General features: G+C 38.8%; 1 protein-coding gene and 3 pseudogenes across 3 annotated transcripts; 3 read left to right on the top strand and 1 right to left on the bottom strand.

Annotated features, from left to right (window-relative positions):
* The first annotated feature begins 135 nt into the window (after window positions 1–135).
* On the top strand, window positions 136–3,957 carry LOC143587767 (putative alpha,alpha-trehalose-phosphate synthase [UDP-forming] 7 pseudogene; annotated as a pseudogene).
* Window positions 3,958–6,823: 2,866 nt separating this feature from the next.
* LOC143587765 (putative alpha,alpha-trehalose-phosphate synthase [UDP-forming] 7) lies at window positions 6,824–9,852 on the top strand (annotated as a pseudogene). Its single transcript, XR_013144968.1, has 2 exons — window positions 6,824–8,288; window positions 9,037–9,852. The product of XR_013144968.1 is annotated as a putative alpha,alpha-trehalose-phosphate synthase [UDP-forming] 7 (transcript).
* A 4,711-nt stretch (window positions 9,853–14,563) lies between these two features.
* LOC143587766 (conserved oligomeric Golgi complex subunit 5 pseudogene) lies at window positions 14,564–18,662 on the bottom strand (annotated as a pseudogene).
* Window positions 18,663–21,777: 3,115 nt separating this feature from the next.
* Window positions 21,778–23,214, top strand: LOC143587770 (uncharacterized). 2 transcript variants are annotated; one of them, XM_077068957.1, is made up of 4 exons: window positions 21,778–22,048; window positions 22,117–22,205; window positions 22,441–22,591; window positions 22,868–23,214. In XM_077068957.1, the coding sequence occupies exons 1-3, from the start codon at window positions 21,886–21,888 to the stop codon at window positions 22,570–22,572; spliced, it is 384 nt and encodes a 127-aa protein (XP_076925072.1). In that variant the 5' UTR covers window positions 21,778–21,885; the 3' UTR covers window positions 22,573–22,591; window positions 22,868–23,214. The 2 variants fall into 2 exon arrangements, with proteins under 2 accessions (XP_076925072.1, XP_076925071.1); XM_077068956.1 differs by having other exon boundaries at window positions 22,441–23,214.
* The last annotated feature ends 248 nt before the right edge of the window (window positions 23,215–23,462 follow it).

Genomic DNA, 23,462 nt, shown 5'->3' with positions numbered 1-23,462 from the left:
CTGTGGACGGAGGACTGGAGGGTGGAGACGGTTGAGCGGATGGCGGAGAGAGAGTCGTCGGCTTCCTTGACGGAGGAGAGCTGTGAGAGGAGGTCATCTTGGCGGGAGTGGACCTCGGAGCGGAGTTGCTTATAGATGAGGCGGATGCCGTCTTGGATCTTCTCTGCGCGGGTTGCTGCGGTGCCAGAGGGGAATGCGTTGGAGGAGAACTGGGTGGAATTGAAGTCTGGGGAGAGGAATTTAGAGAAGATGGGGTCGAAGGGGAAGGACTCTAGGAGGCTGCTGCTGCTGCTTGTGGTTGTGGTGTGTTTGAAGGTGGGGAGGCATTGGACGGAGGTGCGTTGGACCGCCGGAGACGATGACATTTTTGCTTGCTTGGTTCTCCGGCTATTGTTGTTGCCGGAGAGAAATTATTGATAAAAAGACAAGGAAATGGTAGCTACTAGCTACCGACGGGAATGTGTTTACTTTACTGCCTGTGTGGAAAGGATTTAATGGTATTGCGGCGGTTTGGTGAGATTTTAAACTAAAATTCAAAACTTCAGTTTTTAGATTATTTAAACCGTTCAGTTTTGATTTTTTCGGTTTCGGTTTTTGCCACTTGAGATAGAAATTTTAGGCCAAAAAGAAAGTTGGCATAAAATACTATAAATAATTTTGTTAAAGATTAACTGGTAGACTATAATGCATTTCGTCAAAAGTATTTGAGTGTATATTTATTAATTTTTTTAAATTATTTAAAATAAAAAACAAAAAATAAAAATCTACAAATTCGGTTTGTTTCGGTTTTTGTTACATGCAAAAATAAAGCAAAACCGTCGGTATTTGTCTTGGTTTGGTTTTTTCGGTTTGAAGTTTTCGGTTTCTTGCATACCTATTAAATGGTTCTTTGGTGTCGGTTACATTCATTACGGTACCCTCAGTTGGTAACTCCGAACATTAAGGCACTCTATTTAGTAAATTCGAGCGTTACGCACCGAGTTGGCATGAAGTAGTTTGGTATTAGTTATGTTAGTTATAATATCAGAACTAAAACAAGAGAGTTATATATTTAAAGATAAAAAGGACATATAAATAATCAGAAGTACCTTTGCAGCGCGAGGCTCTGATATTTATCTTCCGTTATAATTTGTAATTGCAAAAAAATGAAATATAAAATAAATATTACATATAGGGTGACTAAGAGCATGTTTGGGATTGAATTTGAAAAATGCTTATTGGTTTATTTGTGTTTTTAAAAAGGAACAAGTTAAAATGTGTTTGGCAAACACAAAAAAAAATATTTTAACTTTTTGAAAAAGTTAAAAAGCAGTTTTTAAAAGCCTCAAATCCTGGTTTTTCAAATGGTTTTTTGAAAAAGTCAGTATGCCTTTTTCAAACTCAATCCCAAACATGCTCTATACTTTGTCAACAAGTACGCTTACGAGTTACGATTTGTGCTGAAAACGAATCTCTGGAAACACATTGTATATCTGCTTTAGGACGAAGGTGTCTCCAAACTAAACCACTACCATTTTTAACGGCTAACTAGAACTAGTTGTCAGGTGATATTAAAAGGCTTATTACTCCCCAAACACAAACCTCACATGAGCGAATAAACCATACCACCTCCAACGAGTTAGGGGGTGTTTGGGTGAGCTTTTAAAACTTGTTTATTTCATATTTGTTTTTTGAAAAGCAAAAGATGTTTGGTAAAGCAAATCAAAAAACTTCAAAATAAAGCTTTGCAAAACTTATTTTTGTTTTTCAAAAAGCAAATAAGCAAAAAAAGTAAAAGTGATTCGCATTTCCATAACCTACTTCTACTTATGATCATCTGAGACACACAATCTTCTAACTAGGCTAATGCTTACCTACAAGTATTTAATAAGATCTACTCATCAAAGAAACAAACAACTCACCTGCAAGACCTCATCAAGCAGCAGCACATGCGTAAACTGATCCCTTTTCTTCGACAATAGCCTCTGCAAATGCCAAACCGCCACCATAACCGAATGCAGCTGGTCCATACAACTTCCCATCCTCTACCACAACGCCTCATTCGCCTTACCTCCACTCCCAATCTGCGGCGCCCCGCTCCTCTGTATCCCCCCGTGACCCCCAAACCCCCCACCCCGACGCCGAAATCGCCTTCATATCTAACGCCATGCTCACGCTCTTCACACTTGTATTCTTATACTTATTAATGAAGCCATCAAACGTAGGCCGCAACTCCCCTAAATTATAAAAAACCTGCAACCTTGCACCGACCTTGGAGCCCCCGCTCCAAGGCCGTCATTCCTTGGGTGCGCAGCCTCTGCTCGGCTTCGAACACGAGCTTCAGCTCCTCGTCAACCGACAGGATTCCTTAGGTGCGCAGCCTCTTCCCGGCTCTGCCCCCCTACGGCCGTTTGTCCCATTTGTCCAAAGCCCAAAAACGCCTCATAAATAAAGTTTTGGGCCTTTTTATGTTTTTTCAGCACTTTTTATGTTTTTGTTTTTGGGTTTGTGTTCGGCCCATGGCCCATTTTAGGCCCATTTCGTATTAGACACTTTATTTATATGCTGGTTATGTAATTTCAAAAGACAGACTTTAATTTTATAATAATTACTTTTTCTCTTCATTTTCCCTGACCTTTGGGTGGGATTTTTAGGGTTCTGAAGTACATCTCGGGTATTCGTTGAATCAACGTGATTCGATCATCATTTTCATTTTACCGCTGCATCAGTTTGACCGGTCAATGTGGGAGGCTTATGTTGTGGCTAATAAGTTATTCTCACAAAAGGTTATTGAAGTAATCAACCCTGAGGACGACTTCGTCTGGATACACGATTACCATCTAATGGTGTTGCCTACCTTTTTAAGAAGACGGTTTAACCGTCTAAGAATGGGCTTTTTTCTCCACGGCCCTTTTCCATCTTCCGAGGTCTACCGAACACTTCCGGTTCGCAAGGAAATCCTCAAAGCGCTACTAAACTCCGACCTTATCGGTTTCCACACGTTTGATTACGCGCGTCATTTTCTTTCGTGTTGCAGTCGGATGTTCGGTTTGGAGTACCAATCGAAACGAGGGTATATCAGGTTGGATTATTACGGAAGAACGGTTGGGATCAAGATAATGCCAGTTGGAATCCACATGGGTCAAATCGAGTCGGTTATGAAACTTGCTGATATAGAGTGACGAGTCATGGAACTTAAGCGAGCATTTGATGGGAAAACCGTGTTTCTTGGAGTTGATGACATGGACGTGTTTAAAACCATCAATTTAAAACTTCAAGCGATGGAACAGTTGTTGAAAGCGCATCCATCGTGGCAGGGTCGTGCGGTTCTTGTGCAATTTTCAAATCCCGTCAGGGGTAAAGGCGGAATTTACTTGGATGAAATACAAGCCGAGATACTAGAAAGTTGTAAGCGTATCAATAATCAGTTCGGTAAACCTGGGTATCAGCCGATCGTTTACATCGACACCCCTCTCGGGATCAACGAGCGTGTTCCTTATTACAGTATAGCCGAATGCGTTGTCATGACAGCGGGTCATGATGGTTTGAATTTAACTCCTTACGAGTATATCGTGTGTCGTGAGGGTGTTTCATGCTCGGATTCAAACAAGCTTAAAAAGAGTATGTTGGTTGTGTCAGAGTTTAACGGGTGTTCACCGTCTTTAAGCGGTGCGATTCGTGTGAACTCATGGAACATTGAAGCGACAGCTAAGGGGATGAACGAGGCTATATCCATGAGTGAGCCTGAGAAGCAGTTAAGGCACGAGAAGCATTATCGTTACGTTAGTACGCATAATGTTGATTATTGGCCTAAAAGATTCTTGCAAGATATTGAACGAACGTGTGCAGATCATTTTAGAAAAGATGCTGGGGAATCGGTTTGGGATTCGGGTTCGGGTCATGGCCTTAGATCCTAACTTTAGGAAGCTTTCGATTGATAATATTGTTTCGGCTTCTGAGGCTCGGGCTCGGCCATGACGTCTCGAAGCTTCTTGGACAAGCAGAGCATGCAGACGATGGATTGGCATAAATGAAGGTTGAGGTGTAGGTTGGGGAGCTGGATCGTTTTGGATCGGATCAGGCAGTTGGGGTCAGTGATCTCGGATTTGACCCTGTGGACGGAGGACTGGAGGGTGGAGGCGGCTGAGCGGATGGTGGAGAGAGAGGCGTCGGCGTCCTTGACGGAGGAGAGCTGTAAGAGTAGGTCGTCGTGGCGGGAGAGGACCTTGGAGCGGAATTGCTCATGGAGGAGGCGGATGCCGTCTTGGATCTTCTCTGAGCGGGATGCTGCGGTGCCGGCGGACAGTGCGTCGGAGGAGAACTGGGTGGAGTTGAATTCTGGGGACAGGAATTTAGAGAAGATGGGGTCGGAGGAGAAGGACTCTAGGAAGCTGCTGCTTGTGGTTGTGGTGGGTTTGAAGGTGGGGAGGCGTTGGACGGAGGTGCGTTGGACCGCCGGAGACGATGACATTTTTGCTTGCTTGGTTCTCCAGTTATTGTTGTTGCCGGAGAGAAATTATTGATAAAAAGACCAGGAAATGGTAGCTACTAGCTACCGACGGGAATGTGTTTACTTTACTGCCTATGTGGAAACAAAATAAAGTATTTAATGGTGTTGCTGCGGTTTTGTGCGATTTTAAACTAAAAATCAAAACTTTGGTTTTTAGATTATTTAAACCATTCAGTTTTGATTTTTTTGGTTTCAGTTTTTGGCATTTGAGATAGAAAATTTAGGCCAAAAAGAAAGTTGGCATAAAATACTGTAAATAATTTTGTTAATGGTTAACTAGTAGACTATTATGCATTTCGCCAAAAGTATTTGAGTATATTTTTAGTAAATTTTTTAAATTAATTAAAATAAAAAACAAAAAAAAAATCTACAAATTCGATTCGGTTCGGTTTTTGTTACATACAAACATAAAGCAAAACCGTCGGTATTTGTCTTGGTTTTGTTTTTTCGGTTTGAAGTTTTCGGTTTCTTGCATACCTACTAAATGGTATTTTGGTGTCGGTTACATTCATTACGGTACCCTCAGTTGGTAACTCCGAACATTAAGGCAATCTGGTTAGTAAATCCGAGCGTTACGCACCGAGTTGGCATGAAGTAGTTTGGTATTATTTATGTTAGTTACAGTATCATAACTAAAACAAGAGAATTACATATTTAAAGATAAAAAGAACATATAAATAATCAAAAGTACCTTTGTAGCGCGAGGCTCTAATATTTATCTTAAGTTATAATTTGTAATTGCAAAAAAATGAAATATAAAATATATATTACATATAGGGTGACTAAGAGCATGTTTGGGATTGAATTTGAAAAATGCTTATTGGTTTATTGGTGTTTTTAAAAAGCAACAAGTTAAAATGTGTTTGGCAAACACAAAAAATAATATTTTAACTTTTTAAAAAAGTTAAAAAGAAGTTTTTCAAAAGCCTCAAATCCTGGTTGTTCAAATGGTTTTTTGAAAAAGTCAGTAAACCTTTTTCAAACTCAATCCCAAACATGCTCTAAACTTTGCCAACAACTACGCTTACGAGTGACGATTTGTGTTGAAAACGAAACTCTGGAAACACATAGTATATCTGCTTTAAGACGAAGGTGTCTCCAAACTAAACCACTACCATTTTTAATGGCTAACTAGAACTACTTGTCAGGTGATATTAAAAGGCTTATTACTCCCCAAACACAAACCTCACATGAGCGAATAAACCTTACCATCTCCAACGAGTTAGGGGGTGTTTGGGTGAGCTTTTAAAACTTGTTTATTTCATATTTGTTTTTTGAAAAGCAAAAGATGTTTGGTAAAGCAAATCAAAAAGCTTCAAAATAAAGCTTTTCAAAAGTTATTTTTTGTTTTTCAAAAAGCAAATAAGCAAAAAAAGTAAAAGTGATTCGCATTTCCATAACCTATTTCTACTTATGATCATCTGAGACACACAATCTTCTAACTAGCCTAATGCTTACATACAAGTAATTAATAAGATCTACTCATCAAAGAAACAAACAACTCACCTGCATGACCTCATCAAGCAGCAGCACATGCGTAAACTGATCCCTTTTCTTCGATAACACCCTTTGCAAATGCCAAACTGCCACCACAACTGAATGCAGCTGGTCATACAACTCCCAATCCTCTGCCACAACGCCTCCTTCGCCTTACCTCCACTCCCAATCTGCGGCGTCCCACTCCTCTGTATCCCCCCGGGACCCCAAACCCCCCACCACCCGACGCCAAAATCGCCTTCATATCCAACGCCACGCTCACGCTCTTCACACATGTATTCTTATACTTATTAATCAAGCCATCAACCGCCGGCCGCAACTCCCCTGAATTATAAAAGACTTGCAACCCCGCACCGACCTCGGCCTAATTAAAGCCTTAGAGCCCCCGCTCCAAGGCCGTCATTCCTTGGGTGCGTAGCCTCTGCCCGGCTTCGAACACGAGCTTCAGCTCCTCGTCAACTGACATGATTCCTTGGGTGCGCAGCTTCTGCCCGGCTCTGCCCGCCTACGGCGGTTTGGCCCCTGTCCAAAGCCCAAAAACGCCTCCTAAATAAAGTTTTGGGCATTTTTATGTTTTTTCAGCACTTTTTATGTTTTTGGGTTTGTGTTCAGACCATGGGCCATTTTAGGCCAATTTCATATTAGACTCTTTATTTATATGTTGGTTATGTAATTGCAAAAGACAAACTTGAGTTTTATAATAACTACTTTTTCTCTTCATTTTCCCTTACCTTTGGGTGGGATTATTAGGGTTTGGAAGTTCATCTCGGGTATTCGTTGAATCAACGTGATTCGATCTTCATTTTCGTTTTACCGCTGCATCAGTCTGTCCGGTCAATGTGGGAGACTTATGTTGCGGCTAATAAGTTATTCTCCCAAAAGGTTATTGAAGTAATCAACCTTGAGGACGACTTCGTCTGGATACATGATTACCATCTAATGGTGTTGCCTGCCTTTTAAGAAGACGGTTTAACCGTCTAAGAATGGGTTTTTTTCTCCACAGCCCCTTTCCATCTTCCGAGATCTACCGAACACTTCCGGTTCGCGAGGAAATCCTCAAAGCGCTACAGAACTCCGACCTTATCGGTTTCCACACGTTTGATTACGCGCATCATTTTCTTTCTTGTTGCGGTCGGATGTTCGGTTTGGAGTACCAATCAAAACAAGGGTATATCGGGTTGGATTATTACGGAAGAACGGTTGGGATCAAGATAATGCCTGTTGGAATCCACATGGGTCAAATCGAGTCGGTTATGAAACTTGCTGATATACAGTGGCGAGTCGAGGAACTTAAGCGAGAATTTGATGGGAAAACCTTGTTTCTTGGAGTTGATGACATGGACGTGTTTAAAGCCATCAATTTAAAACTTCTAGCGATGGAACAGTTGTTGAAAACGCATCCATCGTGGCAGGGTTGTGCGCTTCTTGTGCAAATTGCAAATCCCGTCAGGGGTAAAGGCGGAATTTACTTGGATGAAATACAAGCCGAGATACAAGAAAGCTGTAAGCGTATCAATAATCAGTTCGGTAAACCTGGGTATCAGCCGATCGTTTACATCGACACCCCTCTCGGGATCTACGAGCGTGTTGCTTATTACAGTATAGCCGAATGCGTTGTCGTGACAGCGGTTCATGCTGGTTTGAATTTAACTCCTTACGAGTATATCATGTGTCGTGAGGGTGTTTCAGGCTCAGATTCAAACGAGCCTAAAAAGAGTATGTTGGTTGTGTTAGAGTTTATCGGGTGTTCACAGTCTTTAAGCGGTGCGATTCGTGTGAACCCATGGAACGTTGAAGCGGCAGCTGAGGGGATGAACGAGGCTATATCCATGAGTGAGCCTGAGAAGTAGTTAAGGCCTGAGAAGTAGTTAAGGCACTAGAAGCATTATCGTTACGTTAGTACGCATAATGTCAGTTATTGGTCTAAAAGCTTCTTGCAAGATATGGAACGAACGTGTGCAGATTATTTTAGGAAAAGATGCTGGGGAATCGGTTTGGGATTCGGGTTCCGGGTCGTGGCCTTAGATCCTAATTTTAGGAAGCTTTCGATTGATAATATTGTTTCGGCTTATATAAAGGCGAAAAACCGGGCGATTTTGTTGGATTATGACGGGACCGTGATGCCTCAGAATTCGATTATTAAGACACCGAGTCGAGAAGTTATTTCAATTCTCAATACGCTTTCGGGTGATAATAATAATAAAGTGTTTATTATCAGTGAACGAGGTCGAGAAAGTTTAAACAAGGCATTTATACCTTGCAAGAGGCTCGGGATTGCAGCCGAACATGGTTACTTTATGAAGTTTGTTTCCATGATACTGATAAAGTTGGATTTAATTTGTGATAGGGAAATGGCTGGGTGACGGGTCAACATGAGAACTAGGCCTGGAAAACTGGGCAGGTTTGGGTCAAAACGGGTCATTGTAGAAAAAAAAATTTAATTTGGTTTGGATCAAGACGGACATCCCTTTGGTTTGTGTCCGAACCGGCCATTTGAAAAAAAACATCATTTTTCATTTTTTAAAAAGGCATCAGTTTGTTTCATGTCAAAACGCGTCACTTTATAAAAAAACATCAATTTGGTTCGGGTCAAAGTGGGCCGTTTAAAAAGGCATCAACTTGGTTCGGGTCAAAACGTGTCACTTAGAAAAAAAACATCAATTTGGCTCGGGTCAAAATGGGTTGTTTTAAAAAAAGCATCAATATGGTTCGGGTCAAAACGGGTCATTTTAAGAAAGCATCAATTTGGTTAGGATCAAAATGAGTCGTTTTAAAAAAGCATCAATTTTTCGTGTCAAAATGTGTCACTTTAAAAAAAACATCAATTTGTTTTGGTTCAAAACGGGCCATTTAAATCATCAATTTGGACACTTTTAAATTAATAAGTTTTATAGTAGTTACAGGTTTTGACCAATGGCTAATTTAACTACACACAAACTGACCCGTTGACCACGATTTATTTTTGTTCAATCAACCACTCACTCCTTGAAACATAATAATGTCATGACAAGTAATCATAGAAAACGCGTACGTATTATGTGTCGTGTCAGGTGGCCGGGTGGCTTGGAATGGGAAACATGCGGTCACAGTAATGATTTTGGATGGATGCAAATGGCTGAGCCTGTGATGAAACTATACACCGAGTCAACGGACGGGTCTTCAATTGAAACTAAGGAAAGTGCATTGGTGTGGCAGTATCGGGACGCGGACCCGGTGTTCGGGTTTGCTCAGGCAAAGGAGATGTTAGACCATCTCGAGAGTGTATTGGCAAACGAACCCGTCGCGGTCAAAAGTGGTCTGTATATTGTTGAAGTCAAACCTCAAGAAGCCAGCAAAGGTCTTGTAGCAGAGAAGATATTTAAATCAATGGCTGAAAGCGGGAAGCAGGCTGATTTTGTTCTTTGTATCGGTGATGATAGATCTGATGAAGATATGTTTGAGATTATTGGTAATTCGATTTCAAGAAACTTGCTTTCGGTGAATACCAATGTGTTTGCGTATACGGTGGGACAGAAGCCGAGTAAAGCCAAATACTATTTGGATGACACGAACGAGGTTATTTTGATGCTTGAGAATCTTGCTGAGGCTACAGATTCACCGGTCACATCTGAAGATGAGGATGAAAGTGAGTAGTAGGTCGTGTCTGTGTCTAAACGTGTTTTTTAAACGCGCATTATTCTTAATTGGGTCAGGATTTAAGGTTGTGGATTGAGGTGACTTGGTGTTGGTTCGGTTCATCTTGTTTGGTCTGCTTTTGTTTGGACATAATCTGAAAATTCATTTGTTTTGAGGAAGGTGGTTAGTTTTGTAGGATTTGTGTTTTGTTTCCTAAGATCCAATTGTATACTAGCATGTTTTGAAATTCATCTCAAGTTAATCACACATGCCCATAATATATCCTTATCCATTTGTATACATTCAAGACACACAGCAATTAAAATGGAACCAACAATTTACCATATCGATCTCGAATTTTTCATTCTTAAAACTTGGTTCCGGTGTAAAAAATGCTCGGTTCGGTACCATAGCCAAAATACGGTAAATACCGGTACCGTAACCAACATGTACCGATCCTGATTTTCTTACTAATCTTGATACCGGTATTGATTCCGAAGTTTTCGTTTCGGTACCATTTTCTCATCTCTAATTTGCAATCATGGCATGAATTTTAAGTTGTAGCACTTTCATATATGGGAACATTCAAAGAAACTCTTAATGTCCAAAATAACATGACTCAAAGGATTCGGTTAGAACACAAAGTTAGTTCCCCGTCAACAAGCCAGGCAGTCTCTCGGTCTCTTAACTATACTCTTAAAAAAGATTAATTTTTCAATAAGGTCGAGATTTTAACTTGTTATCCAACCTGCATCAAGATAGCATAAAACATCTAGCCTCATGAACAAGAAGCAAAATTTGTCATTTATATGAATAAACCACTTCAAGATAAAATACTTACAATTTATCACAAAATACCAACAATGGTATCATACACTTATAGGGCTTGGACCCACGAAACAACCCGATTTTCAACAGGAATTTTAACACATTTCGACAGGATCGTCTGAAACTCATCGCCACTTGTTGGCTCTTTCTAAATAAGAACCTCCATAAAGAAACTCTTAATGTCCAAAATAACATGACTCAAAGGATTCAGTTAGAACACAAAGTTAGTTCCCCGTCAACAAGCCAGGCAGTCTCTCGGTCTCTTAACTATACTCTTAAAAAAGATTAATTTTTCAATAAGGTCGAGATTTTAACTTGTTATCCAACCTGCATCAAGATAGCATAAAACATCTAGCCTCATGAACAAGAAGCAAAATTTGTCATTTATATGAATAAACCACTTCAAGATAAAATACTTACAATTTATCACAAAATACCAACAATGGTATCATACACTTATAGGGCTTGGACCCACGAAACAACCCGATTTTCAACAGGAATTTTAACACATTTCGACAGGATCGTCTGAAACTCATCGCCACTTGTTGGCTCTTTCTAAATAAGAACCTCCATAAAGAAACTCTTAATGTCCAAAATAACATGACTCAAAGGATTCGGTTAGAACACAAAGTTAGTTCCCCGTCAACAAGCCAGGCAGTCTCTCGGTCTCTTAACTATACTCTTAAAAAAGATTAATTTTTCAATAAGGTCGAGATTTTAACTTGTTATCCAACCTGCATCAAGATAGCATAAAACATCTAGCCTCATGAACAAGAAGCAAAATTTGTCATTTATATGAATAAACCACTTCAAGATAAAATACTTACAATTTATCACAAAATACCAACAATGGTATCATACACTTATAGGGCTTGGACCCACGAAACAACCCGATTTTCAACAGGAATTTTAACACATTTCGACAGGATCGTCTGAAACTCATCGCCACTTGTTGGCTCTTTCTAAATAAGAACCTCCATAAAGAAACTCTTAATGTCCAAAATAACATGACTCAAAGGATTCGGTTAGAACACAAAGTTAGTTCCCCGTCAACAAGCCAGGCAGTCTCTCGGTCTCTTAACTATACTCTTAAAAAAGATTAATTTTTCAATAAGGTCGAGATTTTAACTTGTTATCCAACCTGCATCAAGATAGCATAAAACATCTAGCCTCATGAACAAGAAGCAAAATTTGTCATTTATATGAATAAACCACTTCAAGATAAAATACTTACAATTTATCACAAAATACCAACAATGGTATCATACACTTATAGGGCTTGGACCCACGAAACAACCCGATTTTCAACAGGAATTTTAACACATTTCGACAGGATCGTCTGAAACTCATCGCCACTTGTTGGCTCTTTCTAAATAAGAACCTCCATAAAGAAACTCTTAATGTCCAAAATAACATGACTCAAAGGATTCGGTTAGAACACAAAGTTAGTTCCCCGTCAACAAGCCAGGCAGTCTCTCGGTCTCTTAACTATACTCTTAAAAAAGATTAATTTTTCAATAAGGTCGAGATTTTAACTTGTTATCCAACCTGCATCAAGATAGCATAAAACATCTAGCCTCATGAACAAGAAGCAAAATTTGTCATTTATATGAATAAACCACTTCGAGATAAAATACTTACAATTTATCACAAAATACCAACAATGGTATCATACACTTATAGGGCTTGGACCCACGAAACAACCCGATTTTCAACAGGAATTTTAACACATTTCGACAGGATCGTCTGAAACTCATCGCCACTTGTTGGCTCTTTCTAAATAAGAACCTCCATAAAGAAACTCTTAATGTCCAAAATAACATGACTCAAAGGATTCGGTTAGAACACAAAGTTAGTTCCCCGTCAACAAGCCAGGCAGTCTCTCGGTCTCTTAACTATACTCTTAAAAAAGATTAATTTTTCAATAAGGTCGAGATTTTAACTTGTTATCCAACCTGCATCAAGATAGCATAAAACATCTAGCCTCATGAACAAGAAGCAAAATTTGTCATTTATATGAATAAACCACTTCAAGATAAAATACTTACAATTTATCACAAAATACCAACAATGGTATCATACACTTATAGGGCTTGGTCCCACGAAACAACCCGATTTTCAACAGGAATTTTAACACATTTCGACAGGATCGTCTGAAACTCATCGCCACTTGTTGGCTCTTTCTAAATAAGAACCTCCATAAAGAAACTCTTAATGTCCAAAATAACATGACTCAAAGGATTCGGTTAGAACACAAAGTTAGTTCCCCGTCAACAAGCCAGGCAGTCTCTCGGTCTCTTAACTATACTCTTAAAAAAGATTAATTTTTCAATAAGGTCGAGATTTTAACTTGTTATCCAACCTGCATCAAGATAGCATAAAACATCTAGCCTCATGAACAAGAAGCAAAATTTGTCATTTATATGAATAAACCACTTCAAGATAAAATACTTACAATTTATCACAAAATACCAACAATGGTATCATACACTTATAGGGCTTGGTCCCACGAAACAACCCGATTTTCAACAGGAATTTTAACACATTTCGACAGGATCGTCTGAAACTCATCGCCACTTGTTGGCTCTTTCTAAATAAGAACCTCCATAAGGAAACTCTTAATGTCCAAAATAACATGACTCAAAGGATTCGGTTAGAACACAAAGTTAGTTCCCCGTCAACAAGCCAGGCAGTCTCTCGGTCTCTTAACTATACTCTTAAAAAAGATTAATTTTTCAATAAGGTCGAGATTTTAACTTGTTATCCAACCTGCATCAAGATAGCATAAAACATCTAGCCTCATGAACAAGAAGCAAAATTTGTCATTTATATGAATAAACCACTTCAAGATAAAATACTTACAATTTATCACAAAATACCAACAATGGTATCATACACTTATAGGGCTTGGACCCACGAAACAACCCGATTTTCAACAGGAATTTTAACACATTTCGACAGGATCGTCTGAAACTCATCGCCACTTGTTGGCTCTTTCTAAATAAGAACCTCCATAATCTTGCCCATTGCTTCGTGGTTGTTTCTGAAAAGAGTTCAGCGTGTCGTGCACAGTAACTCAATGACGCCGAAAAACGATAACTTTGTTTTCAGTAGGATCGTTTTTGCCATTCAAAAGGGGGGGTGACGCAACTTGTTGCCCGCTCACTTGCCCCTCTATTGTAGTTGAATTCTTTTATTATAATATCACATGATGATGTTTCTTTAAAAAAAAAATCATACGCAGTGTCAGAAAGATTCTTTATGGTTGCATCAATCTTCAGCAAGCTTTTCAGTCATGGAGTTTCTAGCCATCCATAAGTGTTCATGGACCGAGTCCCGACATGCCAAATGTAACTAACATCTGCAATTATGCACAGAATCAGTTAACCAACTCCCTAGCACATATTCACATTTCCACACTTGGGTGAACATATATAGCATTATTTTTTAAAAGGGTTAATTAAAAAAAAACATTCTACTTTGTTATTTTTCAATAGAAAGTGCCCCAACTTAATTTGATGCACTGAAATCCCTCAACTTGTAGAAAAAGTCGCTATTTTTTGTCAAAACATAAAAATGTATGTTAAAGTCCTTAAACCTGTCTAAAATAGACGTAATTCAATCAATCATACCTATTAAAATGCACATACTTGTGAATTTTTATTTATATAATGACTTGTCAAATCTTAAATTACTCAAATTTGATAAAATGGCATGTACTTGTAAACTCTTAAAATTATTAATAAAAAATTGATAGTGTTGGTTCATAAGTAACAAACCATGTTGGTTCGTTCTTAAGTTAGTGTGCCAGGTTCATTTCGTGTTGTTCCTTTGGAGTCCCATAAACATGAAAACCCATGAACCCTCACTATTGGTTGGCGGGTCCTTTAGTCGAATGTGATTTTTGATGACTTGATTAGGACTAGGTTTAAAAGCTAGAGTTGTTTTCTTCTATCAGGACCAGGTTTCACATATCCAAGGAAGGCAGTAGTAATGTGAATATTAGAGAACACCCTTTCTATAGGAAAAAAAATCACATTAAAACCTCGTACTTGAATGACACCACCTTAATTTGTCCACTCAATTTTTCAAAAAAAAAAAAAAAAAACAGTATAAATCCAATGACATATCATCTTAAGATTTCCTAGAAACAACAGTATTCTCCGTTATAGAGGACCCAAGACTCGACATAAGAGAATAAACAGGACTAAACTCCTTATCACCCCTTGCCCTTACATTCACAGCATGGTCATCAAGAGTCACTTTAATACCCTTCCATATCTGATCCTCCCCTTGCGAATCCAGCCACAACGAATACTGCAACGGACTAAACTTATTCCTCTGCATTGGCGACTGCAACTCATCCGGCGCCCGAGAATAAAGATGATGAAGTACAACACTCAATGGCAAATCTTGAAGCAATGGTGACCCACCAAGCTGTGCCGTTTCAAGAAATATAACCGGCCTAAACGCCCGCAGCGCCCGATACGGTGCACCGAGTTGCTCGACCGGGAACAAGTTCTGACCCACGGCTAGTTCCAGCTCAGCCATGTCCTGAACCATTCTCAGCTTGCCCGACTCGGATAACGGTCTGACTAGAGAGGCGTGTCGGATGAAGAATATTAAGACCCGTGAAGCCATGGTCCGGACGAGTCTGGTGCAAATGGTTTCGGTCCCGACTGAGATGACTTTGGCAGATGACGGTAATAGTTTTGATAAGAACTCGGTGCGGAAATGGGAAATGTGTTTTTGTAATTCTTCCATGTAAGGTGACAAGTTGTTGTCGGCTGAGGCAAAGTTTTGGGTGTGGATTTGAAGGATGCATGACTCGAGGCGTTCGAGCATGGATTGGAATAAGGGTGTGACGGATTCACAGGCGACTTCATATATGGTGTTGAGTAACGGGGATAATATGTCGGAAGCGATTGGCGGGAGGCCTTTTGTCATGGTGGATATGGAACCGTGGATGTCTTGTAAGTGTTGGCAGAGTGTGAAGTTTTTGAGTTGGGCTGGCGTAGCTGGGCCGGATATTTGACGAGCTTCTGGGCCTGTTGAGATCTGCAAATCAAAAGTTTGATTATGATTAGTTGATCCTTACAAACTTCTGGCAAAAGAAACAAAAAAGTGTTTGCAGGTTGGCCCAAACCTTTACCCAGCCTGCCTACTTTGCCACTACTAATATTTATATTCTTGGCATTTAACTCCCAACTAATGAGCATGTTTTCATTTTTTTTCTCTAAATATATATTTTGCTACCCTAATACTTCATTTGTAATTAAATGTCATTTTCATATAAAAAATAGCAAATAAAAAGCAGGTCTTGTTAGTTATCAATTATGATGTTAAAAGACACATATTTAACACTAAAATGTCAAATACGGACTCCTCTTAGAAGACTTTTGTAAATGAACCGAACAAACACAAACGAAGCACATTTGCTTGTTTAACTTACAAATAATCGAGCACGAACAATTAAACTAACAGCGTTTTCTAGTTCATGTCCGTTCAATGTGTTTGCGTTCGTTTATGTTCGTTCGTTACTTGTATAAACGAACGTGAACGAAGTAACATAACTGAACATAGATGAAAGAACGTAACTAAGGTAATTAAAAGTAAGTAGATGTGTACAACAATGTGCTGGGCCTAACAAGTTACTGAAACTAGACTAATCATAATGGGCCTAAAAATCAAGGAACATAAATGAACGAACTTAAACAAATGTAAACTAACAAACACAAACAAATTTAAATAAATGAACGTTCAAGAACATAAATGAACGAACAATACATGCATTCATGTTCGTTCGTTTAACTGAATGAGTGAAAAATATTTTTCGTGTTTGTTCATTTAACATAACCAAACTTCCTGCCGAACAGTTTAATGAACATTTGGTTCATTTACAGGCTTACTTTTTAGTGCGTGTGAGAATGTTATTTAAATCATACAAACAATGGCTAGAAAAGATTAACTTATTCTACATTTTACAACAAAAAAAAAGTTTATAAACGAGTAACTAAAAATGACAATTCGAAGTGTTTATATTCTGAAATATTATACTGAAAAACATATTTGTACCTGGTACTCAGCTAGTTGAGCAAGCAAAAGCAGGACTTTGCTGATCTCACGCAGGACAAGAAGAGTCAACCGTGCATCCAACTGAACTGCTTCAATTGCACCAACCATTTGATCTCTCCCTTCTACTGTTATAGCAGGTAAAACCCCATTAACGTCCGTGTCGCGTGAAATTCTTTCAACAAGATTTTCAATCATAGACAAGAGTTTTGGATAACCAATGGTAAATATCTCTTTAACAAAGCTTGATGCTGTGAAAGTAGATTTCATTTGGTTTGTAAGTGATTTGACAATTGCTTCCCAAACACGAGCGGTTAAGATAGGGTCACCATCCTAGATAGAAATAATAACAATTGTATACAGTTATACCCTTGTGTATATGATTTAAACAAGAACTTAAAAGAGTCGTGTATAGTTGGTCATAGAAAAATGAAAAGAAGCTTACAAAAGCCAATTCCTTGAAATAATAGCATTTCTTCACATGTGCTAGAAATGAAGCATCTTTTATTACTTTTGTTAGGTTTAAAACTATGTACTCCTTAAAACATTATTTTTAATCAGATTCACATAGGACATATTGCATTTCAGATTAATGGTAAAACATGATCCACAATAAAGACACGATTGACGAAACTGGCTTCATCAAAAGCAATTTCTAATAACAAACTTTCATCAAAAGCAATTGATATCAAACCTAACTAAAATTCACATTCCTTGATGGTATGAAACATTAGTTTTGGGTGTTTAAATTTGCCTTTGAAAGTGATTCGTGTTTCCGTAACCTAGTTCTATTATGATCATCAGAGACTGTATGTAACATAAAAGATTATAAAATGCATACCGTTATTTGCACCATACACTCAACATCATCTAAGGTAAAGAATACATCCAAACACCATTGCCTGCAGGCCTTTTCGTTACTATAAGTTACTTAATTGTAATTACTCAATGTCACATAATCACTTCTATTAACAATCCAAACACCTTTATATTTGCCATGTACATCAAGAACATGTTTGCTAAAGAACACAGTGACACACAATCTTCAAACTAACCTAATGCTTAGAAGTATATAATAAGATCTACTCATCAAAAAAACAGTGCCAGCAAGAATGAAAGAAACAACTCACCTGCATGACCTCATCAAGCAGTAACACATGCGTAAATGGATCCCATTTCTTCGACAGCACCCGCTGCAAATGCCAAACCGCCACCACAACCGAATGCAGCTGATCCATACAACTCCCCATCCTCTGCCACAACGCCTCCTTCGCCTTCCCTCCACTCCCAATCTGTGGCGTCCCGCTCCTCTGTATCCCCTCGGGACCCCCAAACCCCCCGCCACCGGACGCCGAAATCGCCTTCATATCCAACGCCACGCTCACACTCTTGACACCTATATTCTTATACTTACTAATCAGCCCATCAACCGTCGGCCGCAGCTTCCCTAAATTATAAAACACCTGTAGCCCCGCACCGACCTCCGCCTGATTAAAGCCTTGGAGGCCGCGCTCCAAGGCCTTCATTCCTTGGGTCCGCAGCCTCTGCCCCGCTTCAAACACGAGCTTTAACTCCTCGTCAACCGACACGACTCCGGACAGATCATTTTCGGTGCATAGGCGCAGAATCTCGCTGTGTAGCTGAGCGGCTTTGGATAGATCGAGCTTCTGAGGCTCGGGCTCGGCCATGACGTCGCGAAGCTTGTTGGACAGGCGAAGCACGCGGACTGGATTAAATGAAGGGTGAGGTGTAGGTTAGAGAGCTGGATGGTCTTGGATCGGATCTGGCGGTTGGGGTCTGTGATCTGGGATCTGATCCTGTGGACGGAGGACTGGAGGGTGGAGACGGCGGAGCGGATGGCGGAGAGAGAGGCGTCTGCGTTTCTGACGGAGGAGAGCTGGGAGAGGAGGTCGTCGTGGTGGGAGAGGACCTCGGAGCGGAGTTGCTTATGGAGGAGGCGGATGCCGTCCTGAATCTTCTCAGCGCGGGAGGCGGCGGTGCCGGAGGAGAACTGGGTGGAGTTGAAGTCCGGGGAGAGGAATTTGGAGAAGATGGGGTCGGAGGAGAAGGAGTATAGGAGGCTGCTGCTGGTTGTGGTGGTGGGTTTGAAGGTGGGGAGGCGTTGGACGGAGGTGCGTTGAACCGCCGGAGATGATGACATTGTTTCTCCGGTGGGGGTGATATTATTATTGTTGCCGGAGAGGTTTTATATTGATAAACAGACAAGGTACCGACGGTGTGTGGAAACAAAATTTAAATTATTATACTATATATTAAAGGATAAGGTCCTGCTACAGTACAGAGGGTATATTTGTAATTCTTTTGTTTTTGTCAGGTTTCTTTGGACACTTTACACACCGATTCCAATTTCCACCTGCATATTGAATGCCCATCAAATTGCTTCGCGACTTTCACCATTGGCTTTCCATTAGCGACCCACGAATTCATCTTCAATCGAAGTTGCCTGAGAGCTGATTAGACTGAACGCTTGGTTTTCTTTCCGTTAATGGTTTTCTTTCTACATTTGCATCCATGTTTAGTATGCTTTTGCTATCATTCAAAGTGTGTACTGTGTGCCTAACAAATGCCAGTACCTTTCTAAATATTATAATTCCTAAACAACAATATAGGAAAACAAGAAATAATAAAGTTGTAATATCCGGAAAAAAAAAATAGCAATATTAATAATAATAATAATAAATTTGGAAATAATAAAATAGTGAATGTCCGAGTCACTTATTAGAAGTGTTATTCCATAAAACCGATAAAACATAAATGGCAGATAATCAAAGATCACTTTTACTAACTGGTTATAATGATAATATAAACATGATGATTATTGTGGGTTTGTGTTTCGTGAGGCTAATATCTAATATTTGAAAGTTAATAAAAAATTGAAATTTAAATAATACAAAACATCATCTATTGGAATTTAAAAGATGTTGACAAATTCAAATTTTTCCAAGCTCATCTTCTGCAAACTAACTATCAAAAGAATCGGATTATGAATATGTTAACCGCTCCTATGTTATCCGGCTATATGTATATGTATATATATCTATATCTTAAGCCAAAAATATATATATATATATACACATATCATCTCACGAAAACCTACATGCTATCATATTTCGGTTTCGCCGCGACCTGCAACCACCGTAGGTATTCGTCACCACCAGCCACAACCATCATTCCGGTAAAAACGATCACTCGCGGACGTTTCTGATAGTCATACACTGTTTCTTCCTGCCGCTGCCATCTATGTCAGAGTCCGCCATTGCCGCTCGCCAACGTTACAACCGGTTGCTAATCGTTGAGTTCTTTCTAATTGCACCGGTCACCGTTTTCCCTCCGCGTCACGTACCACCACTGTTCAAGTTCCGCCTTCGATTTGTTCTGTTAAGAGAAACCGATTTAGTCGCTGTCACGTTTACGTACATCACCGACTTGTTCGACAACTCAGGTAACTGTCCGCTCCTTCTCTTCTGGTCCACATGCCTAATTAAGTTGTTCGAATACGCCTATGATTCGTTAATTTGTTCCGGCAATGAAAAACGTTGTTTAAAATGAAACTGCACTTGAAATTCTTATTATAACTCTGCATGATACAAGAGTCTGTATGGTCTGTTTAATTTCTTCTAATTGGTTGTAAAAAAAAAATAGTGTCAACCATATTATTTATTATAGTGTCCATGTTGTGTTTGTGGATATAGTTGGCTAAAGTTAATTGAAGGTTTAAAAGGAATTGCTTTCATCTACTACGTATATTTTTAGATCAAAGTTGGGAACATAGATATTTTAATAAAATAATAAAATGTAAAAGTTTTGACGATTATCTTAATTAAACAAATAAATAATAATTCAACTTTAGTCAGTTTATTCACGTTTTGCTCTTATAATTATGTAAATGTTTAAAAATTTAGAATTTGCAAAGTAATACTTGTTTTTAAAGCTTTAACGATCTTACATAATCACCGAAACTAGCATATGACTAAACACGTTTATTTTAAATGAATTCCTAAAGTGTCATTCTGGGGAAAATCAACGAATCATCCATCGTGATTAAGTTCGTACATCTATATTAAAATGTAGCCAAACCGTAGGTTATCGTAGGACGTGTGGACAACTTAGATTTTTACTTGGCTTTGCTTTGCTTCGTTGGATAAGGTACGGATTCTGTTTCTTGTTACTTCATAGTACGGTTTCTGTTTTTGTTACTCTTAGTATTAATTATAGTCCGCTACTTTGTTGTACGGATTCTGTTTCTTGTTACTTCATAGTACGGTTTCTGTTTTTGTTACTCTTAGTATTAATTATAGTCTGTTACTTTGTTTTACGGTTTCTGGTTTCTGTCACTCATAGTATAATTATATTCCGTTACGGTTTCTGTTTTTGTTTACTTATGGTATTGACTCTATTCCGTTACTTTGTAGTACGGATTTTTGTTACGCGTCAGTTATATTTTGAGTTCAGTTATTTTATATAATATATTTTAGTTATATGTTTTAGTACTCTGTTACCCGAGCAATTTCTGACTTGTCATTGGGGCGTCAATGGCATGGCACTTGTCGTGACAGTGCGTAATTAAAGTTTACGGCGTCTCTAACTAGTACTTGTGAAGTATTAGGGCCACTTAGGGGCATATGGATCGATCCTAGTTTTGTTCTGATTTCTGACTTCTGATTTCTGGGGGATGGAACAATGCGTGTACGCCACACGTATCATCTCATTGGTGCATAAATTAGCTAACAGTGTACCCCTCTGTTTCTGTTTCTGTTTCTGGCTCTGGGTGATTTATGTGTACACGACGTATTTTATGGATATATTATTGTCGTGTAGCTTGATATATGTTTCTGCATATGTTTATTATTATTGTTTTATATCTGAATCTGTTATTTAGTATATTGGGTTATATCAGTATCTGTATTAGTATTATATTTAGTATCTGTATTAGTTCAGTTATGGTCTAGTGTCAGTTCTATTTTTGTTGCTTTTTCGTAAGTTCGTCTTTACATGTACTATTGTTCTTTCCGTTACTGGGCAATTTTTGGCTCAGCCGTATTTTCCTTGTTGTGTTTTTCTTATTTGTTTACAGGTAATAGGGGACTCGGGGAAGTTTGTGACGAGAGAGAATATTGAAGCTTAAGCTTTTAAAGGACTATTCATTTTCAGTTATTTGAGTAAATATAATTTGACTTAGGCTTCTTCGAATTTTGATTTGATATCTGTAATAGTGACACGTCAGCCCGTTCCGGGTTGGGGTGTTACAAAAGTGGACTCCTTTATTCAGCTATTATCTATATTTAAGACTTTATGATGAGAAATAAACAATTTCACAAATTGACAACAGGTGAACAATTTGTTAACTAACATACATCATCAAAATGGCCCCTGCAAAAAAAGGCAAAGCTAAAGCCAAGTCAGCAGAGGCACCACCAACAGCACCTTCTAGTACCAAATTTCCCGCATGCATGCGTTTCATTCCTCCATCGTCCGTTGCTGTCACCATACACGCAAAGCCTGGTTCTAAAGTTGCCACCATCACAGGTCTTTTATTTTATTTCTAACAAACTATATTTCCTTGCTATATTTCTAACTAACTGTTGTAAAATTAGATTTGGATGATGAGGCTGTAGGAGTACAAATAGATGCACCAGCTAAAGATGGAGAAGCTAATGCTGCACTTCTTGATTACATGAGCTCGGTAAGCCTAAGATTGGATGGTCTTTTTATGTTGTAAATAATTAACTTTATACATTAACGATTCCATAGTATTATCAAAAGACGTTTTTCTTGGAACCGTATAAGTTTGTAATTTCTTAGCTACATCTTGAAAGCTGCTTTTGGATATATGATGCACAATATTTATGTTTTCTTTGTATTTTCTTTTTCTTATGTGTTTCTTTATATTCATTATTTAGTTTTGTTATCGGATATAGGTTATAGGGGTGAAAAAGAGGCAGGTTTCATTAGGAGCTGGCTCAAAATCAAGGGACAAGGTTTTAATAGTTGAAGGGGTATCACTAGAAGCCGTGCACAATGCTCTCGATAGGGTATTACATAATCCTTGATGCGGTAAAGCGACCCAAGGTTTGTATACTTATTGGAAACTTCTTGATTATGAATGTCAACAAATTTCCCATTTGGAATGACGGTCAACGTCATGCCCAAACATTTATGTGTTAAATAGCTTAGGGCCGGGTGCCTCGTGTAGTTTTATGCATTTTTATGACTTTCAACCTTCATTCAACCCGTTTTTTTAGTTGAATATTAACCCCTTTGATCGTTAGGTATGAAATATAACCCAAATCAACTTAATTATAGACAAATTAATTATAATATCGTTTACTTTTTGTTACTCTTCAGATGCCATACTTGGTATGCCATTGAGATTGTGCAATGCAAGCTTGTCTTGATTTAGAGAATAAGTTGGGGAGGCAGTGCATCGTCTATGTCGAGAGAGAGATCGACATGTGGTTATGGATTTCGATCTTAAGGTTTGGTACTTGTTCCATACGAGTGGTGGGGAATTTATGTATTCACAGTTTGTTAATTATATATGATGGGTTTTATATTTATTATAAAGTTGAAGTTGCAAGTTAAAAGTTGTGATTCCTTATATTTGTGGTTTATAAAAGCTGGGATGTTTAGACAAACAAAAACTAGCCTGTAAAGTTTGCCTTGTATTAGACTAGGAAGAAATACCGGAATAGTTGAGTATCATCACCATCACCATCACCATCATCATCGTACTCAGTAAATTTCATCAATAGCAAATCTATAGTAGGGTCTGAGGAGGGTAAGATGCATACAACCTTATCTCTACCCCGTAGGAATAGAGAGGCTGTTTTCGGTGAGACCCTCGGCTCGATAGTAGTTTTGCATCAAGCCTTGGACATAAGGCACATAACACACAACCATTTGGACACCGACTGATTGTTGCATATATCTTTGTCTTTCG

This window comes from Bidens hawaiensis, unplaced genomic scaffold, assembly GCF_021521415.1.
Source record: "Bidens hawaiensis isolate Kalapana, Puna unplaced genomic scaffold, B.hawaiensis_p1.1 tig00035867_1, whole genome shotgun sequence".
Taxonomy (NCBI): domain Eukaryota; kingdom Viridiplantae; phylum Streptophyta; class Magnoliopsida; order Asterales; family Asteraceae; genus Bidens; species Bidens hawaiensis.
This window is presented reverse-complemented; position numbering and strand designations above follow the sequence as displayed.

Excerpts from the sequence above, each read along its gene's own strand:
- LOC143587770 (XM_077068957.1), top strand. The coding sequence starts at position 21,886 with ATGGCCCCTGCAAAAAAAGGCAAAGCTAAAGCCAAGTCAGCAGAGGCA. Across the intron at positions 22,049-22,116 it reads TAAAGTTGCCACCATCACAG|ATTTGGATGATGAGGCTGTA; the intron begins GTCTTTTATTTT and ends TTGTAAAATTAG. Across the intron at positions 22,206-22,440 it reads TTCTTGATTACATGAGCTCG|GTTATAGGGGTGAAAAAGAG; the intron begins GTAAGCCTAAGA and ends TATCGGATATAG.